General features: G+C 44.8%; 1 protein-coding gene across 1 annotated transcript in view; it reads left to right on the top strand.

The window, feature by feature from the left end:
• Positions 1-1,056: 1,056 nt before the first annotated feature.
• The window catches only part of EIF2AK3 (eukaryotic translation initiation factor 2 alpha kinase 3), a 91,454-nt gene continuing 69,235 nt past the window's right edge, over positions 1,057-23,275 (top strand). The window contains exons 1-2 of the mRNA XM_075563122.1: positions 1,057-1,515; positions 15,914-16,043. Coding sequence (XP_075419237.1) covers positions 1,229-1,515; positions 15,914-16,043 — 417 coding nt within the window. The 5' untranslated portion in view covers positions 1,057-1,228. The remainder of the gene's footprint in view (positions 1,516-15,913; positions 16,044-23,275) is intronic.

Here is a 23,275-nt window from a genome sequence, read left to right as displayed (position 1 = left end):
CTCCTCGAAAATTTCAGGGTCTTTATTTATTGTGGGAAGAGTCCAAGTTCCTTAGGTGAACATTCAAGTCTCTAATTTCATCAGTCTCTCAGGTTAAACCCTATCCCGTTGCCAACAAGTTGACGCTGTCAAAGTGACCCTCCTGGACGGATAGAACTGCACCAGTAGCTTATCATACTGCCCCGCAGAAAGGTGGGTGGGAGTCGGCTGCCATCCGTGGGGTTGACAGCACGGTGCTTAACCCATGGTGCCACCAAGGCCCTTGTGAGCCTACCGTGAGTTATGCAATTTGCCAGGCCAGAGTCAATAAGGATTCGAATTGAAGTCATGGCTCTGTAAATGATAATTATGTCGACGCACCAGGCCTCGGTTCCTTCGCTGTAAGTAGGACGCGTGTCGGCTATGCTTCTAGCATCTTCCTGGTCCCCAGCAGGAGTTGGCGCCGCTTTTCCTCTTCCACGTGCACAGACTAGGGGATTTGTTGTTATCCTTTCCTTTCCTCTCTCTCTGTCTTTTGTCCGTCCAAAAAGTCACCAAAAGCAGGTCCTTTAAGGTCGGCCGCCCCGCGCCACCAGGACTCGCCGCCGCCGCCCCCATCCTTCTCACCAGGGACTGCGCTCTTCACAGTCAGAATCCGCCACGTATTAGGTGCCGCTTCCAACCAATCAAGAAAAAGGTTATCCTGGGCCTTTGAGAGGCATCCGCTTCCACCAATGGCCTTCCAGGTTTTCCCCAGCGCCTTGCTTTGGGGTGGAGACCAACCTTCGTGTTGGCAAATCGGCTTCGGGTACAGGTTTTCCGGACTGCCTCGTGCACCAATCGCGTCAGAAGGCGTCAGGGAGGGGCACTTCCCATTGGGTCCCGTGCCCGGAAGAGGGTCGGCCCACGGGCGGACGACAATATGATTTGATTGGACAGCGTGTGGTGGCCCGCCGGGGGAGAGCCCGCCTCCCCCAACAGAACAGCCTTGATTTTCGGAGTGGCGGAGGCCTCGGCCAATCAGCGTACGGACGCCCGGCAAGCTCGTTCAATGGGCGCTGTCCCAGGGAAGCTGTCAGTCAGGTGGCTGTGGGGAAGGCCGGGCTGAGACGTGGCCCGCGGAAGGCGGCTGGCTGCCCAGGCCAACAGCAGGACGGTGCGTCCCTAGCGCCTCGTCGGCTCGGTAGGGTGCTCGGAGCGGCTGGAGAGACGGGCGCGCATCCATGCCCACGCGCGGGGCGGGCCGCTGATGGAGCGCGCCACCTGCCCGGGGCCGCTCGCGCGGGCGCTGCCGCTGCTGCTGCTGCTGTGGCTCGCGGCGGGGACGGCGGCTGCGGGGCGCGTCCGCGACCTCCCGGCACCGTCCTCCGACGCGGCGTTCGGCCTGGGGGCGGCGGCCGCTCCCACCGCGGCCTCCCGGGTGCCGGCGTCCGAGGTGACGGTGGAGGACGCCGAGGCGCTGACCGCAACCGCGGGGGAACCAGAGCCGCAGGAGCCTGAACCTGCCGACGAGGTGGCGCTGAGGCCGCGGAGCAGGTGAGGGGTCGCGGGCGGGGCGCTGCGGCCGCGGACCCTCGGGAGGCGGACACCTTGTTTACGCGTGCGAGCCGAGGGCTCTTGGAAGTCCGGGACCCAGGTCGTGACCTCAGAGTGGGCAGTGGGACCCGGGCGAGGGCGGGGCGGCGACCACTTCCCACCGGCCACCCTGGGGCCAGCGGCTGGTTGGCGCTCTGCTCGCTGGCGAGAGCAGCTTCAGCACGGTTGTCCCAGGGATGCGTGGAGAATTTCTCAGAGGCTGAAAGAAAACAAGCCACTCTCCCCCAGTCATTGTTGTCCAGCTCGGTTCATTCTCCAAGGAACTTTTTCTCCGCGTCATTCTCAGGCGAGGCAGCCTAGGTCAGTACTGTTTTGACCGATGGGTAGGACTTTAGAGGGAGAGTTGCCTTTAAACGCAGCCCCCGTAGTGCCCCCAGATGAGGGCTGAGGGCAGTTTGCCTCTAATTGAGGCCTGTGTAACACCTGCATCCGAACTCACCTGGGGATGCTGGTTAAGTGTGCAGCCCTCTGGGCCCCACCCCCGTTTTACCGAACCCTGAGGTTCTCTGAGTCGGAACCTGGAATCTGCGCGTATAACAAGCACTGTAGGCCTCCTCTCAAACGGCTAACATGTGAGAACTATGGGGAGGTTCTGGACTATTGGCAGCGCCTCGGTACTTAGACGATTTACTACATACCAGTAGAGAGAGAGGGGCCTTGGCTGTGGACACGAAAGCCATTAAAAGTATTGCTTCGTGATACGCGATTTTAACCACTTTTAGAGTCTAGGCACACATGTAGGCATCTTCGTCGGAAAGTGCTTTGCAGATGAGGGGAAAGTGATGTCTCATTTAATAAATGGAACAATAAAAGGAACATTAGATCTTTCAAACCAAGGAGGACTAAAATCTGGATGAGACAGGGTTGTAAATTTATGATGCAGTAGTAAGTTTCATAACAAATTCGATTTAATTTTTAATAAATGATCTGAAACTTGGTCTGTATGCCTAGAGACCACTAAAAACTGGATAAGTGCTGTGGGTTCCTTTTGAATCTGTAAGTACGTCATTGTTTTGTTTTTAGCAGCACATATGTAATAATGCTTTCTTAGGTCCTGCTGATGAATCACCACCCCCGGAAGAGCGTTTTTGTTTTTTTTTGTCTGTCTGAAACTTCTGAAGCACCAGCTCAAAGTAAATTACATGATGTAAAGTTGGGTGCAAGGAGCGCTGGTGGTACGATGTTTAAAGCACTTGGCTGCTAACTATAGGCTGGTGGCTTAAACCCTCCAGCCACTTTGTGGGAGAACCATGTGGCAGACTGCTTCTGGGAAGACCAACAGCTTTGGGAGCTCTACTGGGGCAGTTCTGCTCTGGCCTTTAGAGTCGTGATGAGGCAGAAGTGACTTGATGGCAGAGGGGTTTGTTTGTTTGTTTTTGGAGTGAAACGCTTTGTTTTTCTTGGATTGTTTATCTACTTCAGAAAGCACTTACTGATACATATAACACAAGATGCCTGGAGCATACAGAGGCTGGGCAGATTGTTCCTCCATTCCTGGAGCTTACTGTCTAGCAGAGAAGAGGAGTCCCTGGGTGTTATAAACAGTTGACCCTCTACTAGTAACCTAAAGGTTGGCATTTTGAATATACCTAGTGGTGCTCCCGAAGAAAAGCTTGGCGAGCTACTTTCTCATTAAAAGTTATATCCAAGAAAACTCTATAGCGCATTTCTACTCTGAGCATATGTGCTGCTCTCAGTTGGTATCAGCTCAGTGGCAGCAGTCTTGGCTTGCTTTTGCCCTTTTGGTACAAGAACGTTATAACAAACTAGATCAGAAACTGTGTTTGAAGTGCTATGGGTATCCCAAAGTTTTTGTCGTTTTCTCAGGATGGGATGTGACAGTGATGCAGGTGGAAGCATAAGAAAAGACTGTGGCAGAATGATTTCGTTCTTGGAAAATGGATATAATTGTAGTTGTAGACACTAGACTGAACAAAACACAACCAAGAAGCACCAATGCTGGAAAGTTTGTTTAGGGAACCATTTCTCTCGGTGCATCTTCTTTGTGTGTCTACTTGAGGTCAGTGTGCATGGGAGAGGTGCAGACATACACGTGTGTGTTGGGTAGAGAGGACTAAAAGGTGAGGGTAGAGAAAGGGGTTGGAGCCATATTGTATGTACTCATAACTTCACAAGTACTGCCATCATCTTTAGGAGCATATTAGAAATCTAGGATCAGGTACCACCCCAGACTCATTGAGTGAGAATGTGCAGCTGATGGGTATGCACGTGATGTTTGGGAAGTATTGAACAGAGGAACTTGAATTCCAGGTATGATCAAAGTTTTTATCAATTTTTCTATAACAATAGTATGCACTGAAAACTTGAAATGAGGTTACTGAAATGAGGATGTAATAGCAGTTCAGATAAGGGGTTCTTAGTCTTAAGTGGGAGACAGATTTGAGAGACATATGATGCAGAGTTGTAGTTTGTGGCATATGAATCGATGCCTTCTCCCTTGGCATCTCTATCCAAAGATTGAGACTGCCTGGATGGCCAGGCATGCATGCCTGTGTAAGAAAATGGAGAGATTTAGGGGAGCGGGAAACACCAGGTATGAAAGGTTTGATGTTGACATGGTAACAGCACATCCAGATAAAGAGACATTTGGTAGCTGGGTGGCAATGAGTGGCTAGAGGTCATGGTATATAGCTGAAGCTGTGAGAAGCTAGGGAAAAACAAGAGATGACTAGGTTGGAGAACAGGCTAGAGACTAAGAATGTGGTCATGAGCAAAAGAGACGGCGGTATTCAGATTGTAAGAGGTTAAGGATTCACGTCTTTCTGGTCCACTCTTAACCCCGTCCCCCCTCCCCGCTCCCCCTGCCCCTTCCAGTCCTGGTGGGAGGCAGTTTTAGAACTGGGGATCCTCTCGTGTTATGTTCAGACTGAGAAGAGGGAGCTTCATAGCCAGAGTTCCTCACGTGGTGGGGACCCCCAACCATACAATTATTTTTGTTGTTACTTCATAACTGTCATTTTGCTACTGTTAAGAATCAGGTGACCCCTGTGAAAGGGTCATTCGACCCCAAAAGGGGTTGCAACCCACAGCTTGAGAAGCTGAGCTAGAGAGACATTTCTTTCTTGGAAACAAGGATAGTGAAAATGAGGAAGTTCATTGGGCAGAGACCGAGTGATTGCCTGCAAACCGAATGGGTGAGAGAGACAGGCTCTGTTTTCAGGAGGTCTGCCTGGCTGTGTGACCTCGTGCGCAGAGTCTGAGAAACCAGGGTAGGTAAATTGATGGAGTCAACAGGAGATAAGAATGCAAAGTTTATAAAACTTTTCCAAACTATCTTAAAGGCAAACAAAAATGCCAAGGTCAAAAACCAGAGAATATCAGTTCCCTAACAATAGATCAATATCCTGGTTTTTGTTTTTTTGTTTTTAACCTTTAAATGGTTATCCTGTTTGTTGAAAGGAGGAGGATCAGGGGAGCAGATTAGAATTAACCAAGCGTTTATCACAAACAGCTGTGCAGAATTTTGGTACTTGCAAATCTGTTCTCAAAAGAGGGAGGTGGGGGATAAGAACTTTATTTTTGCATGTGTCTTTTGTGGCTCAAGAAGCCATATGAGACTCGCTGGTTGTTTATGTTTCCTTCTTCTTCTTTTTAATCATTTTATTAGGGGCTCATGCAACTCTTATCACAATCCATACATACATCCATTGTGTCAAGCACATTTGTACATTTGTTGTCATCATCAAAACATTTGCTTTCTATTTGAGCCCTTGGTATCAGCTCCTCATTTTCCCCCTCCCTCCCCCACCTTCCCTCCCTCACGAACCCTTGATAATTAATAAATTACTATTATTTTGTCAAATTTTACACTGCCTGACGTCTCCCTTCACCCAACTTCCCTGTTGTGTGTCCCCCAGGGAGGGGGTTATATGGAGATCCTTGTGATCAGTTTCCCCTTTCTACTCCACCTTCCCTCTACCCTCCCGGTATCACCACTCTTACCACTGGTCCTTTAAGCTCTTTATTGGTTTCATTTAAGTGCTTCGCCTGCATTCTCAAGCATGGGAATCAGTGAATAAACCACGTTTCCTTTAAAATTAGCCAAAGTAAGTGTGTGCTTCTTCTGGCAAGCGTGTCCGTTTTTTCCATTACACAGTACCATGCGTCAGGCACGTCAGGAGCGTCACTGCAAGACCGACGTTGGGAGGAACTCGGGCTGGCCTCACTGGGGAGCTGTGTGCGTGTCGGTGCACGCAAGAGTTGCTAGTTTTTGTTTGGACTCTGACACAGAGGGTAGGTTTGCAACTGTTTTTTGGGGCTCTTGGTGATGGGGCAGCCATTCTCAGCTTGACAGTCTGGCATCGGCAAAAGTTATAAAGAATCTGGTTTATCCTAACACTATACTCCTTCACAAACCATATGTTCCTTCCCCTCAGCCTTTCCGTCCTCTCTCATAATGGAGGCGCTTCCTTGATTTGTGCATTTGTACATGGAGGTTTTTTTAATTGCATGTGTAAACAAAGTTATATCTCTTTCCCTCTCTTCTCCCTGCCCTTTGACAAGCTGACCTGATATGTAACAAAGGTCCAGAACCTGCCTCCGATTTTAAAATTTATAATTACACTAAAAAATATTAAATCCCAACCAAATTCACTGCCATCAAGTTGATTCTGAGTCATATCGAACCCTATATATGGTTTCTGGCACTTTGTAAATCTTTATGGGAGCTGACAACCTCATCTTTCTCCCTTGGAGAGGCTGGTCGGTTAGAACCGCTGACCTTGTAGTTAGCAGCCCAACCTACCTTTGGTGCCACCAACCCAAACCAAAAGTCACTGCTGTCAAGTCAATGCTGACTCATAGCGACCCCTGTCTGTTTCTGAGACTGTAACTGTTTACGGGAGTAGAAAGCAGTCTTTCTCCCCACTGCTGGTGATTCAAACTGCCTACTATGCAGATCGCAGCCCAACTCATAACCACTACACCACCAGGGGTGTCACGAGCACTTCACAGCCCTCATTGAACAATTAGAATTTCAGAATGCAAAGTTAAGGGAACTCCTTCACTTCGTCCCCACACAGCCGTCTTCTGAGTCTAGACTGACAAAGCTGACTAAAAGCCATATCTAATGAACAGATTATTCTTAACTGCCAAAGAAAATTGTAAACCACAGTAGGCATCCTTTGGACATGCAGTGGCTGTGCTTCTCTACGACTGCCTTTTTACCGTGACTCCGGCCTGGATGGCAGGGAACGGAATGAGAAAATGGCGTGCTTGTGGGCTTTCCCTGCGTGCTCCCACATCTTTTGCAGAAGCCAGTCTCCATGTGCGACAGGGGACTGTCCCTATTACTCCTTACTCCAGCCGGGCCGCTCTGCCTGCTGGTCCTTTCTCTAACTGAGGAGCTGCTTGTACAGTTTTATGACACATGCTCAAAATATTCGACAACTTTTGGTTACAAACAAAAAGGGAAGGACATGATTGATTTTTTTAAAACCTGGCTTTATTTTTTAAGTAGTCGCTTTATTTCAGAGAATAAAGGAAAGAAAGTGCTTCCAAAAGATGCTTTAAACTAACAGGAAAGGGGCCTCTGTCACCACTCTGGTGTGTGATGTTGTAAAGTTAGCTTCTGTTTCCTTATGGTCAGCTGACGGATCAACATTTTAAAATAATAACTGATAAGCTTGGACGTTATGCCTGTTTTGATTTGGGGCAGGGCTAATCTCGTGATATGTTTAAATAAAGGAGGTTTGAGTTGGAGATTTACTTAGTAGGTGAGGTCTAGCAAAGTTCGATCAGTACAATTACAACTTTGTTTTCAAATAAGAACACATACTTCCTTTAGTGGAGTGTTTTCAGAGGAGATTCCTGGATACATTTTTAAAGAAGATGAAGAAAGAGAAGAAGAAGATTTTACCAGACCATATTATAAATCCTGGAGCCTCGATTTTGTTAGTTTGTTTTTCCAAGAGAGGAATGATGAAGATCAGCAGTTGTCACTGTAGCAACTGTTGAACCAGTAGCTTGGTGGCCTGGCGGTTGTGCTTTGGGCTGTGCTCTGCAGTGTGAAGTCACCAGCCGCTCCTTTGTACCCCTGTGAAGAGTCACAGTCTCGGGAACTCACAGGGGCAGTTCTACCCTTCCCTGTAAGGTCTCTACGTCTGCATCCGCTCGATGGCATTACGTGAGAGCATGTGCTTACCTTCTCTCACAGGATACATTTCCGCAGGGAGTAGGGATCCTTTAACATTACTTTATGAAGGAACCCACCACATCTATCAGGAGATGGTCTACTTAATAAATTGGCTGGTATTCTGAGTGACGTAAGTGGGAGCAAACAATTCATTTTAAGTCAGTTGTTCACTGTGACATAGGTCATATATGATAGTTTTTGTGCATAATCCAAGCCTGAATAGGACTAAGGACAAGACATCATCAGGTGATTTCTGTAAAGGAATGAACAGATGCATGTTCAAATGGATTAGTTGTGGCCACTTAAGCAAACAATAGAACTGAAGTTTGAAAGTCCGAATTCAAACTTCCCCCCCACCCAAGCTTTCAGAAATGTTAAGGTCTGAAACTCACATTTATCATTCTCAGCGTCTGTTTTTGTTGTTAGGTTGATAGAAGAGTTTATCAGACATTAACCACATCTTATTAGGGGTTAAGCACTGTTAGGTGCTAGGACTAGATAAATGGGGCAGAGTCTGGCAGGAAGAGGACTAGATTATAGAATAAGCTACAGCGTTAATAGGTGACAGGCAAGCACTATGAGGTGGAGTATAGAGAAGGCACAGAAAGGGAGGTGTGTACAAAGTGGGCACAGAGCTGTGCTTCCCAAGCCAGGTCCCTGGACCCTTGTGGATCTGCAAAGATAAAACGTGGTGACCCACGAGATTGTCAGTATTTTAAAATAAACTAATGCAAATTAGTCATTTAATGAGGAGGAAGCTAATTAAAGTCAGGTGTCCTTGTTCTAGATATACATAAAATCTGATATGATGATTTCTTTCTAGAAAGCTGGAATATTTGGTTGGTTTTCACATGTTTCCTATAAAGTTGGATGAGTTCATTACAATGGATGCACAGTTGGCAAGTGACATCATCTAAGATGTGAGGCAAAATGTACATTATCAAGGCAACTTTACTAAAGGGGTGTGTGTGTGTGTGTGTGTGTGTGTGTGTGTGTGTGTGTGTGTGGTGGCGGCGGCAATCAAGCAGCCAGAAAGGGGAAGGAGATTAGGTTGGGAGAGGCAGCAGGAGATGGCATTATAGATTGAGGAGATGAGAAAAATATATGGAAACCAGATTATGAAAGGTTTTCTGCACCATACCTAGGAGTGTGGCCATTATTCACAGGGGGATTTTGGAAGTTTGTCAGATTTCTATTATGGGAACATAACAATTGGGAGGACAGAGAAAAAAATCTTGAGGTAGAAAAATATGTCAGAAAGGCATTTGATGGTGGCTTCTTTCTTTGAAACAAACAAACAAATAAACAGTAGAACCAAAGCTGAAACTAGATCATGTTATACAACACCCCCGCAAAAAAAATGAAAACCTTACTGCTATGGAGTGAATTCTGACCCAGAGCAACCCAGTAGGTTTACATACTTTTAACTGTCTTATTTTGTTGTTGAGATTATGCACAGCAAAACAAATACCAATTCTATAATTTTTATATGTATCTTTTAATAATATTGATTGCATTCTTCTCTTGTGTGGTCATTCTCCCCCCTCCTTTTCTGAGTTGCCTTTGAAGGTGTGTTTCGAAATGAGAATCTGTTCCGGGGCAAGGGCAAGGGTAATGAAGGAGGAGGAAACTATTCCAGAGAAGCTTCACAAATGGAGGAGAGCCTGTGGCTCATATATAGGTGTAAAGGGTGAGGGAGCAGGTTGAGCTGATGACATGTTAGATGGTTGTACTGTTGAGGGAAAGTTGGAGTAGGTGGTGGGAGAGCAGTGTTACATTCCACACCTGTTGTGATGATAACAAGTCGGTCCTGCTCAAGATGCAGAACTGGAGTCAGGAGAGAGGTGGCAAACTGTAAATACTATAGTGTCTAGGTTTGGGAGCCCTGGTGATGTAGTGGTTACGCGGGCTGCTCACTGCAAGTTCAGCAGTTCAAAACCACCAGTTGCTCCCTGGGAGAAAGATGGGCTTCCTACTCCCATAAAGAATTACAGTCTCCCAAACTCACAAGGAAAATTCTGCCCTGCCCTGTAGTGTTGCTGTGAGTCAGCATCAACTCAGTGACAGTGAGTCTTATGTTTGGGAGGTGCCTTGGTCATTGAGGAGGAGCATGAAGAACAGAGAAGAGAAGAGTGAAAGAGCTAGAACTTTCTGGGCTGCTTTCCAGAGACCTAGAGCTGCAACAATGGTAGTTGAGGGCCCAGGAGGGCATGGGCAGGGTTGAAGCCAGGGAAAGAAGAATGCTCCGAAAGAGGAGCTGGCCGCTGTCTGAGTTGCTGCCTGCAGGATAAATCCAGTGAGGTGCGTGGATCTGGCACCCAGGATGTCCTTGCCAACTTTCCTTGAGCACAGCTGCAAAGAATTGGGTTCCGAGTGAGAGCACAGTGCTTGCTGTTGACTGTTCCGAACAAATGCCAGACGTATGTGAAAGATGTTTTAGAAGAGTTTCCTGGGAAGAATGATTAACCTGCTCTATTCATCAGCGCTGGCCAACCTGTGAGTTGTGACCCCTTCGGGGGTCAAATGACCCTTTCACAGGGGTCACCCAATTCATAACAGTAGCAAAATTACAGTTATGAAGTAGCAACGAAAATAATTTTAAGGTTGGAGGGGTCACCACAACGTGAGGAACTGTATTAAAGGGTCGTGGCATTAGGAAGGTTGTGAACCACTGATCTAGGCAGTCAGTTGTTATCTTATTCTCAGGAAGTAGCTACAGACTTAAAGCCTCCTCGTGGGATGGGACATGTGAACCTTTCATGGTTTTCAGCAGACTCCAGGTTATTGTTAGGATTAGGTAACTCAGGGTTATGCTGAGCGAGGTGAAGTCACGATATACTACTCAGGCACAGACATGCTGAATGAAGACTTCAGAAGGAACTAAGAGCAAAGCCAGGAGGGACTTGCACTAGAAATGTTACCCCTGCAATTACTTTGATTCATGGAAAAGCTAAAGGTCTTTCATTCCGTTTATAGAAACCGTACACCATGGAGGAAAATGGTCCGCGACTGACCCTGTGTTGGAGGGCTTGGGGCTCACTTTTGTGTCTAGTTACTGCTTGTTCCAAATGTCATTTCTGAATGATGCCCTCTGATTCCCCCTGACTCAGCCTCAGGACTTGGCTTTGCATAATACCTGTCTGTGTGATTGATTCCCTTTCTCAGTCAGTAGTAGGCCAATGAGCAGGGCTCTTAGACTCTTAGATAGAGTCATCATCTAAATAGGCTGATATCTCTCTGCTTTTCACCAGTTACTGTCAAGTTCATTTGAACTCAAGTTGATTCTAACTCTGTGTAACAGAATAGAACTCCGTAGGGCTTTCGGTGGCTAATTTTTTTTTCAGATAATCTCTAAGCCTTTTTTTTTCCTGAGGACACCCTGAGTAGACGTAAACTTCCAACTCTTGAGTTAGTATGTAGAGTCACTATGGGTTAGAATTGACTCACAGCACCACCTTTTTACCGGGTACCCACTGCCAGACAGTTGATTCTGACACATAATGACCCTACGTAGAGTTTCTGAGACTACATCTTTATGAGAGCAGACAGCTTCACATGAAGTGAAAAAAGAAAGGTGAAGTTGTGTCTCATAATTCTAACCAGAAACATTAAGTGTACATACTAGGAATTTGCATAGTCTTTGGCACAGGCAAATATGCTTCAGGTGCTTTGAAACAACTGCACGACTTGCTTTAGGTCAGCACGTTATCTATTGAGAACCTGCTATGGATGGGGGAGGTTCAGTGTAACCAGGAGAAACAGCAGCTTTGAAGTTCTAAGGGAGTGTCATGCACATGGTGTTTGAAGCTTTGGAGGAGTCAGTCTGGTGGCAGTGACGTGAGCTATGTCAACTTTGAGATGCCTGATCAACCGCCTTGATGGGGGAGGCAGGTCGATGTGTAAGCCCAGAGCTTGGGGAGAAGGGCAGACCCAAGGTTGCAATGTGCGATTAACCTCCATCTAGATGGCAAATGAAGTTATGAAGTGAGGTGAGATCACACACAAAACTTACATCCGGATAGACGATACTTTAAGACAGTGGTTCTCAACCTTCTAAATGCCGTGACCCTTTCATGCAGTCCCTCAAGTTGTGGTGACCCCTCAACCATCAAATGATTTTCGTTGCTACTTCATCACTGTCATTTTGCTACTGTTATGAATCGGGTGACCCCGGTGAAAGGGTCATTTGACCCCCAAAGGGGTCGCGACCCACAGGTTGACAACTGCCGTTTTAAGAGGTAGGAGAGATGAGTAGGAACCAGAAAATGAAACTGAGAAGGCTTATACACTGAGGGGGAAAGTCAATAGACTAGGGCATCTGGGAACCCATTCGAAGTGTGAGTCTCATGGAGGGAGGGATAGAGGGAGGGAGGGAGCAGTAGCTGTCAGCCAGTCCAGTGGATTGAGAACTGAGAGCTGACCACGGGGCTTATCGATGTGAAAGTCACTGCTGACTCAGACACACACAGCTGCAGTGAGATGGGGAAGCAAGAGACTGAAGCAAGAGAGAACAGGACTGGGAGACTTGGGGCATTAGAACAGCGCTTTTAAGGAGGTTTGCTGCAACAACAACAAAAGACATGGATTTGAAACTGGAAGTGCAAATGTGGCTTATTTTGTTGGATCTGGTTTGGTTTTTGTTGTTGTTATTGTTGTTGTTAGCTGCTGTTGAGTTGACCACCAAACTCATGGCGACCGACCCCAGGCACAATGGAGTGTCACACTGCCCGGTCCCGTACCGTCTTCATGACCAGTCCTGGGCTGGACAGTTGTGACGCCCAGGTCTTCATTATTTCGAGGAGGAAGAATTCTGGCAAGTTTGCATGCTGAAGAGAGCATTCAAAGCACCAGAAGAGAGGGACTAATGAATGCTCAGGTGCAAGAGGAGAGTTTTCCCTGGAGCGTGTCCTTGGGTGTGAAGGTGGAAGAGTGCTGCTGTCTAAGAGGAGGTGTAGATTGTGGAGGGAGCGTGGAACACCCCCCTGCAGTAACAGGAGGGAAAGTAAAATGCATGGGGGCAGGTGCTGAGAGATGGGATATGGGGTGGTAGAAAGCAAGCTCGTCAATTTGTTTTCTCAGCTTTGTAGGCCACAGCATTACTGATGCATGAATTGGAAGTACAAGTTCCCCAGAAAGGTGGGGTAGTGGGCAGCAGAGGGAAGCGCGCTGACTGTTGAGCATCATGAAAAGCCATTTGAAGTTACCGAAAAAAACCAAACTCACCAGCACGGAGTTGCTCCCGAGTTGTAATGACCATACAAGGCAGGGTAGAACTCCCACTGTGGGTGTCCAAGACTGTGACCCTTTAAGGGAGTAAAAAGCCTCCTCTGTGGAACTGCGATTAGCAGTCCACCGCATAACCACTACACTACCAGGGCTCTTTGTTTTGCAGTCACTGGTCATGAATTTAAAGTGAGACCAGTCAACACGGATATGTTGTTCTTCAGCCGCTTTCAAGCGCATGGGTACAGGGATGGGAAAGGCAGAAATTCAACCAAAGTTATTCCACCAGTCAAGTCAAGTGTGACAGTTCGAGAGACAGCATGGAAGTGTGTGTGTGTGTGTGTGTGTGTGTGTGTGTGTGTGCGCGTGCAAGAAGTGCTTACAGTGAAGGACTGTGGGATTGAAACCGGATATGGAAGAAATGAGGGCATGATGCTGATGAAGACCATAATAAATGTAAAAGTATCAGTGGCTTGTATGTTCTGGTGGGGTCAGAGGTTAATTGCAGTCAGCAGAGTGGAAGAAGAAGAGTCGTGGTGACTGGGGGTAGGATGATTGAATTATTCATGGCCAGGTGGGTTGGTGTGATTGGGAGTGGCTGAGGCACGCCACACAGATAATGAAAGCACACATAATTGAGATAGAAGTACCATATGTACTCAAGTATAAGCTGACCCAAATATCACCCGAGACACCTAATTTTACCACAAAAGCTGCATTAAAAATGTGCTGAAAAACTCGACTTATGTACGAGTATATATGTATGTTATATAGTGACAGTAAATCAGGAGCTAAAATCCTTAAGAAATGGGAGCTAGTAGCCCTGGGTTCACAGATGTAGAGTGTGGAATAAGATTTTTAATATATTTTTTCCATTTTATTGGGAGGTCTTACAGATATTATAACAATCCATAGTTCAATTAGATCAAGCATGATTATACAATTGCTGGCACCATTGTTTTCAAAACATTTTCTTTCTTCTTACACTCTTTGATATCAGCTCTCCTTTATCTCCGCCCTCCCCAGGCCTCCCCCTTGGGAGCCATTGTTATTAAATATTATTATTTCCTCCCCTCGCGTATCTTACACTATCCAGTGTATCCATTCATCTGCCCTTCTGTTATTCATTCCCCTTGAGTGGGGTTATGTAGTCATCGTTGTTTGGAACAAGATTTTCCCAGGCAAATCATATGCAGCTTTTCTTTTGTTTAAATCATTTTATTGGCGGCTCGTCAGGGGAAGCCAGCCCCTAACACATCATTACGGGTCCGGTAGGCACAATTGTACAGCGATAATAAGTAAAGATCATAGTAAAGTTATAGAGAGCAAGAGAGAGAGAGAAATGAAGTATTGAAATAAATGGAGTCAGACACGATTCATAGTAGCATGCTCACCTCTGCCCCGCTCGGTGGTCCATGTGGAGGGAGAGAGATATTTAATGCTAGCCCAGGCTTTTTATCTTCTCTGGGGACATGCAAGCCCCCTAATTACAGGTGAGGACATACGTCACAGGAAGGGGCTGTGCTATACAGTAATGAGAAGGGGTGGTCTAGGGACATATCGCAATAGGAAGAGGAGGGATTGGGGATATACACGTGACAAGATGGGCAGATCCTAAATTTAGGATGGCAGCTTAACTTTGACCTATTCCCTAGATCTCCATAGGATCCATTATCAGTAGGGTGTAAACCCTACCGATTGGAACCAAATAGATGACTGCAGGCTGGTTCATTGTCTTTAACAGCAGGGAGTGTGCCTATTGCAGTCTGACAACTGATCACCCTCAGGGAGGATGCTTGTGAGCAACTGACCTCCCCCCACAGGGGCTCCTACAACTTTTATTACAGTCCAGCCATCTATCCATTGTGTCAGCACATTTGTACTTTTGGTGCCCTCATCATTCTCAAAACATTTTCTTTCTACTTGAGTCCTTAGTATCAGCAGCTCATTTTCCCCTCCCTCCCTTCCCCACCCTCCCTGTCTCTTGGACCCTTGATAATTAATAAATTACTATTATTTTGTATGTCTTACACTGATTGATGTCTCCCTTCACCCACTTTTCTGTTGTCCAGCCCCCTGGGAGGGAGTTATATATAGATCATTGTGATTGGTTCCTCCTTTCTCCCCCACCTTCCCCTTCCCCTCCTGGTATCGCTACTCTCAATATCAGTCCTGAGGGGTTTATCTGTCCTGGCTCCCTGTGTTTCCAGCTCTTATCCATATCCGTGCACATGCTCTGGTCTAGCCAGATTTATAAAAATAAAATTGGGGTTATGATAGTGGTGGTGGGGAGAGGAAGCATTAAAGAACTAGAGGACAGTTGTATGTGTCATCGGTGCTGTACTGCACCCTGACTGGCTTGTCTCTTCCTTGTGCCCCTTCTGTAAGGTGATGTCCAGTTGTCTACAGATAGGCTTTGGGTCTCCACCCGCACTCTCCCTCATTCACAATGATAGGATGTTTTTGTTCTGGCTATGCAGTTTTTCAGAGAGGTGAGAAGTGGTCTGGACGATACAAGGAGGAGGAGTGAAGGTCCCAGCCAGGCCATCACTGGGCTCATTGGTCAAGGGATGTGGGGGGGGAAAGTTCTTTGAGTTTCTTTAAGAAAACTGTCTTTGAAGGTAGACTAAGGTTTCGTTTAGAATAAGAAGACTGCATTTCAGGGAAGACTTTCAACATTGGGGTAAAATAGAGAGGAGGACAGGAGATAATGAACTCTAGAATGCAGAATTGAGAGGCAACCCAGGCAGGAGCCTGGGGCTCTTTGTACATGACAGGAATAGATGAAGGACATGTTGAATTATCGTAGTCATCTAAAGGTAAAGCTAGTGGGGTCAAAGTGTAGTAAGTGTGGGGAGGAAGGTGGATTCTCTCTCCTCTCATATAGATAAAGACAGACGGGGCAGGTTTTCTTTCAAGAGTGGGTGTAGCTTTTAAATTTTCTTCTGTTTAACTTTACAGATCCTTAGTAATTATCAGCACTTTAGATGGGCGGATTGCTGCATTGGACCCTGAAAACGATGGCAAAAAGCAGTGGGATTTGGACGTCGGATCTGGCTCCTTGGTTTCATCCAGCCTTAGCAAACCAGAGGTAAGAGTTTTCTGTTAAGTGCTAATTGGGAAGCTGAGTTAAAATGAGCAATTGCAAATAATAATAATGTGCATTTGATTCTAGTGCTCGCATTCAAAGTGTAATCGCCTGAGTTAGAGACCTAGAAGCTTCTTACTAGCAATGCCTCTTGGGGGTAATTCCTTAACTGTTTTGTTCCTCAGTTTCCCTGTAAAATGGGTTCAATTGTAGCCCCTATTTTGTAGTGTTGTTTTACGTATTAAATGAGTCAGGATACTTTCTGCTCTATCAGTATGTAACTCATTAGTGAAAACTGTCATCGAGTCAATTCTGACTTATAAAACCCTCTATAAAACAGAGTAGAACTGCTATGGGTTTCTGAGGCTGTAACTCTTTATGGAATTAGAAAGCCTCATCTTTCTCCTAAGGAGCAGCTGGTGGTTTTAAACTGCTGACCTTGAAGTTAGCAGCCCAACTCATAACCACCACACCACCGGAATCTATAACTCATTAATTGTGACATTATTATAATATCTTGGTATTAGTATCTTAGTATCAACATCATAGAGTTCCTAGGAATAATAAGACAGTATAAACAACTGAATTTTGCTAGTTAGAAATCTACACTCTAAGACCCCATCAATTATTCCATATATTTTCCCTCAACTGTAAATCCTAGCTATAAGCATAGTCCATCTGGTGTTTGTTTGGAATATGGTTTTAGACCAGTTTTTGATTATTTGCAGAAAATCTGTGCATAATCATTTCTAAGCTCTAGAGTGGTAGAAGCGCTGATGGCACAGTGGTTACACACTGGGCTGTGACCCACAAGGGCAGCAGTTTGATCCCACCAGCTGCCACATGGGGAAACATGGAACTTCCCCTGTGAAGAATTCCCCTCAGAAACTCAGGGCAGTTCTAGCACCCTCTGTAGGCTCACTACGAGTCAGCATCGACTGGGTGGCAGTGAGTTTGGTATTTTGTTTTTTTGAGAGTGATAGGAGTGTGCATAGATTCTTAGAGACCTTGCTTCCCAAACACTCTGGCCCATGGCTCCAAGACTTGGTCACGTGGCTTAGGCCTTTAGCACCTTCTTTTGCCTTAATCAATTGTTGGGAGGATTAAATATGGTTGAAGTTTTTAAAAAAAATTATTCTATTACTTTTGGTTCAGTTTATTTTCCTTACCATTAGGCTAACTCTGATCAATTAATTTTCTCTTCTTTTCTGGAGCCTTACCCAATTGTTTAAATCGTTTCAAACACACCTATTCCTCCCTCAGCGACATGGCTAGGTTTCCAAGACCAGTCATTATATGAAAATTGACATTATGGGAAAATGGAGGATGGCCATATCAAATTACAAGATGAAAGATAACTGCATCATTGCATAGGTACCAAATTAACCTATAACCCTAACTATCACAGCCAGAGCTACTCTTTTCTCCTACGTCATAACTCAATCTACTGCCAGATACATATTGTTAATGAGCAAAATAATCAAGGTCGCCATGCCTCAGACTCAACAACAACTAACAGCATACTGAAGCTATCTCCTGGGAACAGGAGACTTCTTGTTATATTATGAATTATTAATACAATTTATTATATACAAGCAGCAATTTTGATGAAAATGACATTAAACTTTTCCTAATAAGATATGGTATTCAGATGCATTATTACCCAAGCTAAACTTATTTATTTATTTGTGTTCTGCTAGGATTATATTTGGACATGCACATTTTGCTTTGTTTTTAAACTAGAAATAGAAAGATGATCAGCAAAATCAGAAGACTGCTAGCTGCTTACATCTGAGGTAATAGTGTAGTGTGTTGTAGTGACGCAGAGCATGTGCATATGTATAAGACATACACATGTGCAAAAAGAAAAATTGCATGATATGGAAAAGCTGAATGCAAATATTTGTAATAACCCGAGTGCCACTGTATGTGTTTAAATTATAACCTCGTTGTACTGGCAGGTTTTCTCATAAGTAGCAGTTGTTGCTATTGTTTTAGGTGCTGTGGAGTCCGCTCTGACCCTCCGCACGACAGAGTGAAACACCGCCCAGCCCTGCGCCATTCTGCCGGTTTTCATGCCTGAGCCCATCTTTACAGCCGCAGTGCCAGTCCACCTTGTTGAGGGCCTTCCTCTTCTTTGCTGCCCATCTGCCTTAATGTTCTTCTCTGGGGACTGGCCTCTCCTGACAATATGTCCAAAGTATAGAACACAAAGCTTTATCATCCTTGCCTCCAAGGAGCTCTCTGGCCTACTTTTTCCAAGACAGTTCCGTTCATCCTTTTAGCAGTCCGTGATATTTTCAATATTCTTCACCAGCACCATAATTCAAATTCATTGATTTTTCTTTAGTCTTCCTTATGCAGTGTCCAACTTTCATATGCATATGAGGCTATCAAAAATATCATGGCTCGGGTCAGGCACACCTTAGTCCTCAAAGTAACATCCTTGCTCTTCAATAATCTAAAGAGGTTTTGTGCAGTAGATTTACCTAATGTAACCCATCTTTTGATCTTCCATGAGCATTGACTGTGGATCCAAGTAAAATGAAATCATTGAAAAGTTCATCCTTTTCTCTATTGATCTTGATGTTACCTGTTGGTCCAGATGTGAGGATTTTGACCTTCTTTACATTGAGTCATAATCCATACTGAAGACTGCCATCCTTGATCTTACTTTCAGCAAGAAAGGTTGTTTCATCTGCACATCTCAGGTTAAGAAGCCTTCCTCCAATTCTGATGCTACATTCTTCTTCATATCATAGCGTTTCTCTGATGATTTGGTCAATGTACAAATTGAATAAATATGGTGAGAGGATACAGTTGTTTGCACAATTGCCTCTTGATCCATGTACAAGTTATGCACGAGCACAATGAAGTGTTCTGGAATTCCCTTTCTTGAGGTTATTCATAGTGTTATGGTCCACACAGTCGGATGCCTTGGCATAGCCAATAAAATGCAAGTAAACATCTTTCTGGTAGTCTCTACTTTGAGCCAAGATCCATCTGACATCAGCAATGATATCACTGGCAACACATCCTCTTCAAAATCTAGCCTGAACCTCTGGCAGCTCCCTGTCAATGTACTGCTGCAACCATTGTTAGATGATCTGTAGCAAAATTTTACTTGCATGTGATTTCCGTGTTATTGCTCTATAGTTTGAGCATTCTGTTGGACCAGCTCTCTTTGGAATGGGTACAAATATGGATTTCTTCTAGTCAGTTGGTCAAATAGCTGTCTTCCAAATTTCCTGCCATAGATGAGTAAGTGCTTCCAGAGATTCATCAGCTTGTTGGAACATTTTAATTGATATTTTATCAATTCCAGAAGGCCTTGCTTTTGCATAATGCTTTCAATGCAGCTTGAACTTCTTCCTTTAGTACCATTAGTTCTTGCTCATATACTCCCCCCTAAAATGGAAAAATATTACCAGTTCTTTTTGGTACAGTGACTTTGTGTATTTTTTCAGTCTTTTTTGATGCTTCCTGCATAATTCAATATTTTTTTCTGCTTGGGTTTATTTTATTTATTTATTTAATCATTTTATTAGGGGTGCATATACCTCATCACAATCCATACATACATCAATTGTATAAAGCACATCTGTACATTCATTGCCCTCATCATTCTCAAATCATTTGCTTTCCACTTAAGCCCCTGCCATCAGGTCCTCCTTTTTTCCCCTCCCTCCCAGCTCCCCCCTCCCTCATGAGCCCTCGATAATTTATAAATTATTATTTTGTCATATTTTTCCCTGTCCAATGTCTCCCTTTACCCACTTTTCTGTTGTCCGTCCCCCAGGGAGGAGGTCACATGTAGATCCTTGTAATCGGTTCCCTCTTTCCAACCCACTCTCCCTCTACCCTCCCAGTATCGCCACTCACACCACTGGTCCTGAAGGGATCATCTGCCCTGGATTCCCTGTGTTTCCAGTTCCTATCTGTACCAGTGTACATCCTCTGGTCTAGCCAGACTTACAAGGTAGAATTCGGATCATGATAGTGCGGGGGAGAGGGGGCAGGGGGAAGCATTTAGAAACTAGAGGAAAATTGTATTTTTCATCGTTGCTACATTGCACCTTTACTTGCTCGTCTCCTCCCCTAGACCCCTCTACAAGGGGATCTCCAGTGGCTGACAAATGGGCTTTGGGTCTCCACTCTGAACTTCCCCCCTCATTATGGTAAGATTTTTTTTGTTCTGATGATGCCTTATACCTGATCCCTTCGACACCTTGTGATCGCACAGGCTGGTGTGCTTCTTCCATGTGGGCTTTGTTGCTTCTGAGCTAGATGGCCGCTTGTTTACCTTCAAGACACTATCTCTTTTGATAGCCGGGCACCATCAGCTTTCTTCGCCACATTTGCTTATACACCCATTTGTCCTCAGCGAACGTATTATGGAGGTGAGGTGTGCACCCAATGATATGATTTTTTTGTTCTTTGACTCCTGATAACTGAAACCTTCGCCACCTCCTGATCACACAGGCTGGTGTGTTCTTCCATGTGAGTTTTGTTGCTTCTGAGTGAGATGGTCGCTTGTTTACCCTCAAGCTTTTAAGACCCCAGATGGTATATCTTTTGATAGCCGGGCATCATCAGCTTTCTTCACCACATTTGCTTATTCACCCACTTTGTCTTCAGCGGTTGTGTCGGGAAGGTGAGCTTCACAGAATGCCAATTTAATAGAAGAAAATATTCTTGCATTGAGGGAGTACTTGAGTGGAGACCCAATGTCCTTCTGCTACCTTATTACTAAACCTATAAATATAGGCATAGATCTATTTCCCCATCCACATATATAAATACATTTGCATATGTACATGTCTTTACTAGAGCTCTATAAATGCCCTTTGCCTCCCAGCTCTTTCCTCTATTTTCCTTGACTTTCCTCCTGTCCCACTATCATGCTCAGTCCCCACCTGGGTTTTAGCAAGCATCATTCAATCTTTGCCCATAGAATCTTTTAATGTTGCCATTAAATGCTTAAATTTTCTTGAGTTCTTTCAGTTTAAGATCTGCTAAGATGTTCTCCCTTTTTGTTTTTCTAACTTTAGGTTTTTCACATTTCATTATCATATTTGACTTTGTCTTCTTAAGCTTCCCTTTGAAATTTTCTGCTTAATAATTAGCTATTTTTAAAACTACAGTTGAACTTTTTCATCATTCTTAGTCTGTACTATTTTTTTTTGCGGGAGGGAGCAGTTGCTAGGGCTCTCATTTAAAATTATGTTGTTTTAATTAATGTTCTCTGCTTTACATTGCTGGGTTCTAATATTAATTACAGTGATTACACATAATTCACATAAAATTTAAGATTAAAGGGTTTACTAAGGAAGTTAACATATTGTAATGCCAGTGAGAGATGATCAGGGTTGAGTTGTTTATCAGGACATGTTATAAAGTTCAGCCAAGTCTGATAGAAATGCTCAAAGGGCATACATATCCATCTACTATAAGCCTCAACATTCAATTTAAACTCCATGGACTAGTAAACTCGGTCCCCAAATAAAGTCCCAGAGACACCTCACTCCATTAAATCTCCGCCCAAAGGCACCCAGCACCACTTCTGTGGGGCAGCAAGTCCATTTCCCCAATTAAGTGCCCAGAGGCACCCCGCTCCACAGGGGAGCCTTCTGCACAGGAGCACACAGCTTTACATGATGTGTGGGTTGGGAAGTCTACCACTCTGTTCCATGTGCTGGCTCCTGAGTCTGCTGCTGCTCCTCAGATGGTATAGTTGTCATCTGGATTCAGGAGCTTCACTGCGTCGGGATCTCAGTCCGCAGGCTGCCCACCTCTCCTGGTTCTTGCTGGTAGTGAGATCCCTCCTGTTGCTTCTCAGAGGGCTCATTTTATACACAATTCTGTTTGCAGTTACTCCCAGGTGAATCCTAACAGTATCTCCCCCCACCTTCTTACCAGACCCAGAGAAAGGTTGTTTAGAGAAAGGGAGTTAGAGCCTGGCTGGAAGAGTCACATTAAATAATTCACTGTCCCTGCAAAAGTGCCCGCCTTTCCTTCCACGTCAGCTTCAGGTCGTTTTGGGGATGGACTGTTTGAAATGTTAAATTGCAATCATGTTAAAAACATGGTACTGTGTCACCTTTCAAAGCATATGTGGGAGAAAAATCCAGAGACTTCTTTGCATTATCTAGACGTGAAATTTCCACTTTATGGAAGAAATTCTCAAATTTAATTAAACTATTTGCGATAACACTATAGATTTGCTAGCTTCTGCTGCTGCCCGAAGCTCTGGGATCCCTTTTGTGGGACTGCATTGCAAATGGTTAATGTGCCCAGCTGTGTAGTGGTTTCACACATTTTGAAACCAGCATCCGCTCTGACAGAGGAAGATGTGACACTCTACTTCCATAAAGAGTTACAGTCTTTGAAACTCACAAGGGCTAGTCTACCCTGCCCTACAGGGTCGCTATGAGGCGGAATCACCCTGATGGCAGGAGTTTGGTGTAGTTCTGTTTTGCTCACCTAAAAGCTGGAGGATTGAGTCCCCTCAAAGGCACCTCAGAAGACAAGTCTGGAGTTCTGCTTACCCCAAATCAGTCACTGAATACACTAGGGAGCACGGTGTTCCTCCCTCACACATGGAGTCGCCATGAACTGGAACTGACTCTACAGCAACTGTTGTATTGCTCTGGCTACTCCCATGGATCTTTCTCAGGCTGTGGAGTTGGTCGCACTAGTGGGAAGAGGAAGCTGAAGCTCAGAGAACGATTAGCTTGAAGTCCCAGACCAAATATTTGTATGGTAAAGCTTGGCTACAGCCCAGATTTGCCTGCCTGTGCGGGAGCTTTTCCCAGGCTTCATAACCAATACTTCCCCTTTACAGCCCAGCCTGTTCACCTAGAGTGACTTTACACTCTTCAAAAATATTAGGGGTTTTGTTTTTAGAAACAAATCTTTTGTTTCCATAGGAAAGGTCAGCTAGTATCTACCATGTTAAAAATAAAAACAAAATATTAACAGATTTATTTATTAGTTCGTGAAAAATAACTATTAAATGTAATGCATGGCCACATGCACAACATTTCTTAGTGAAACATAACTATGTGTTTTATAATATAAAAAATACATTTATGCAAAAAGTGGCATTGTTCCCCATTTTGGCAATTACCTCTGTTGCCGGCTTAATAGAAGATTCTCCTATTGCTTTTGTATGCAGTCAGTTGCATTGTAGTTGTGGTTGAACTACATAAGGAAGAAAATTCAGCCATGTACAT

This window comes from Tenrec ecaudatus, chromosome 11 (assembly GCF_050624435.1).
Source record: "Tenrec ecaudatus isolate mTenEca1 chromosome 11, mTenEca1.hap1, whole genome shotgun sequence".
Classification (NCBI taxonomy): Eukaryota; Metazoa; Chordata; class Mammalia; order Afrosoricida; family Tenrecidae; genus Tenrec; species Tenrec ecaudatus.
This window is presented reverse-complemented; position numbering and strand designations above follow the sequence as displayed.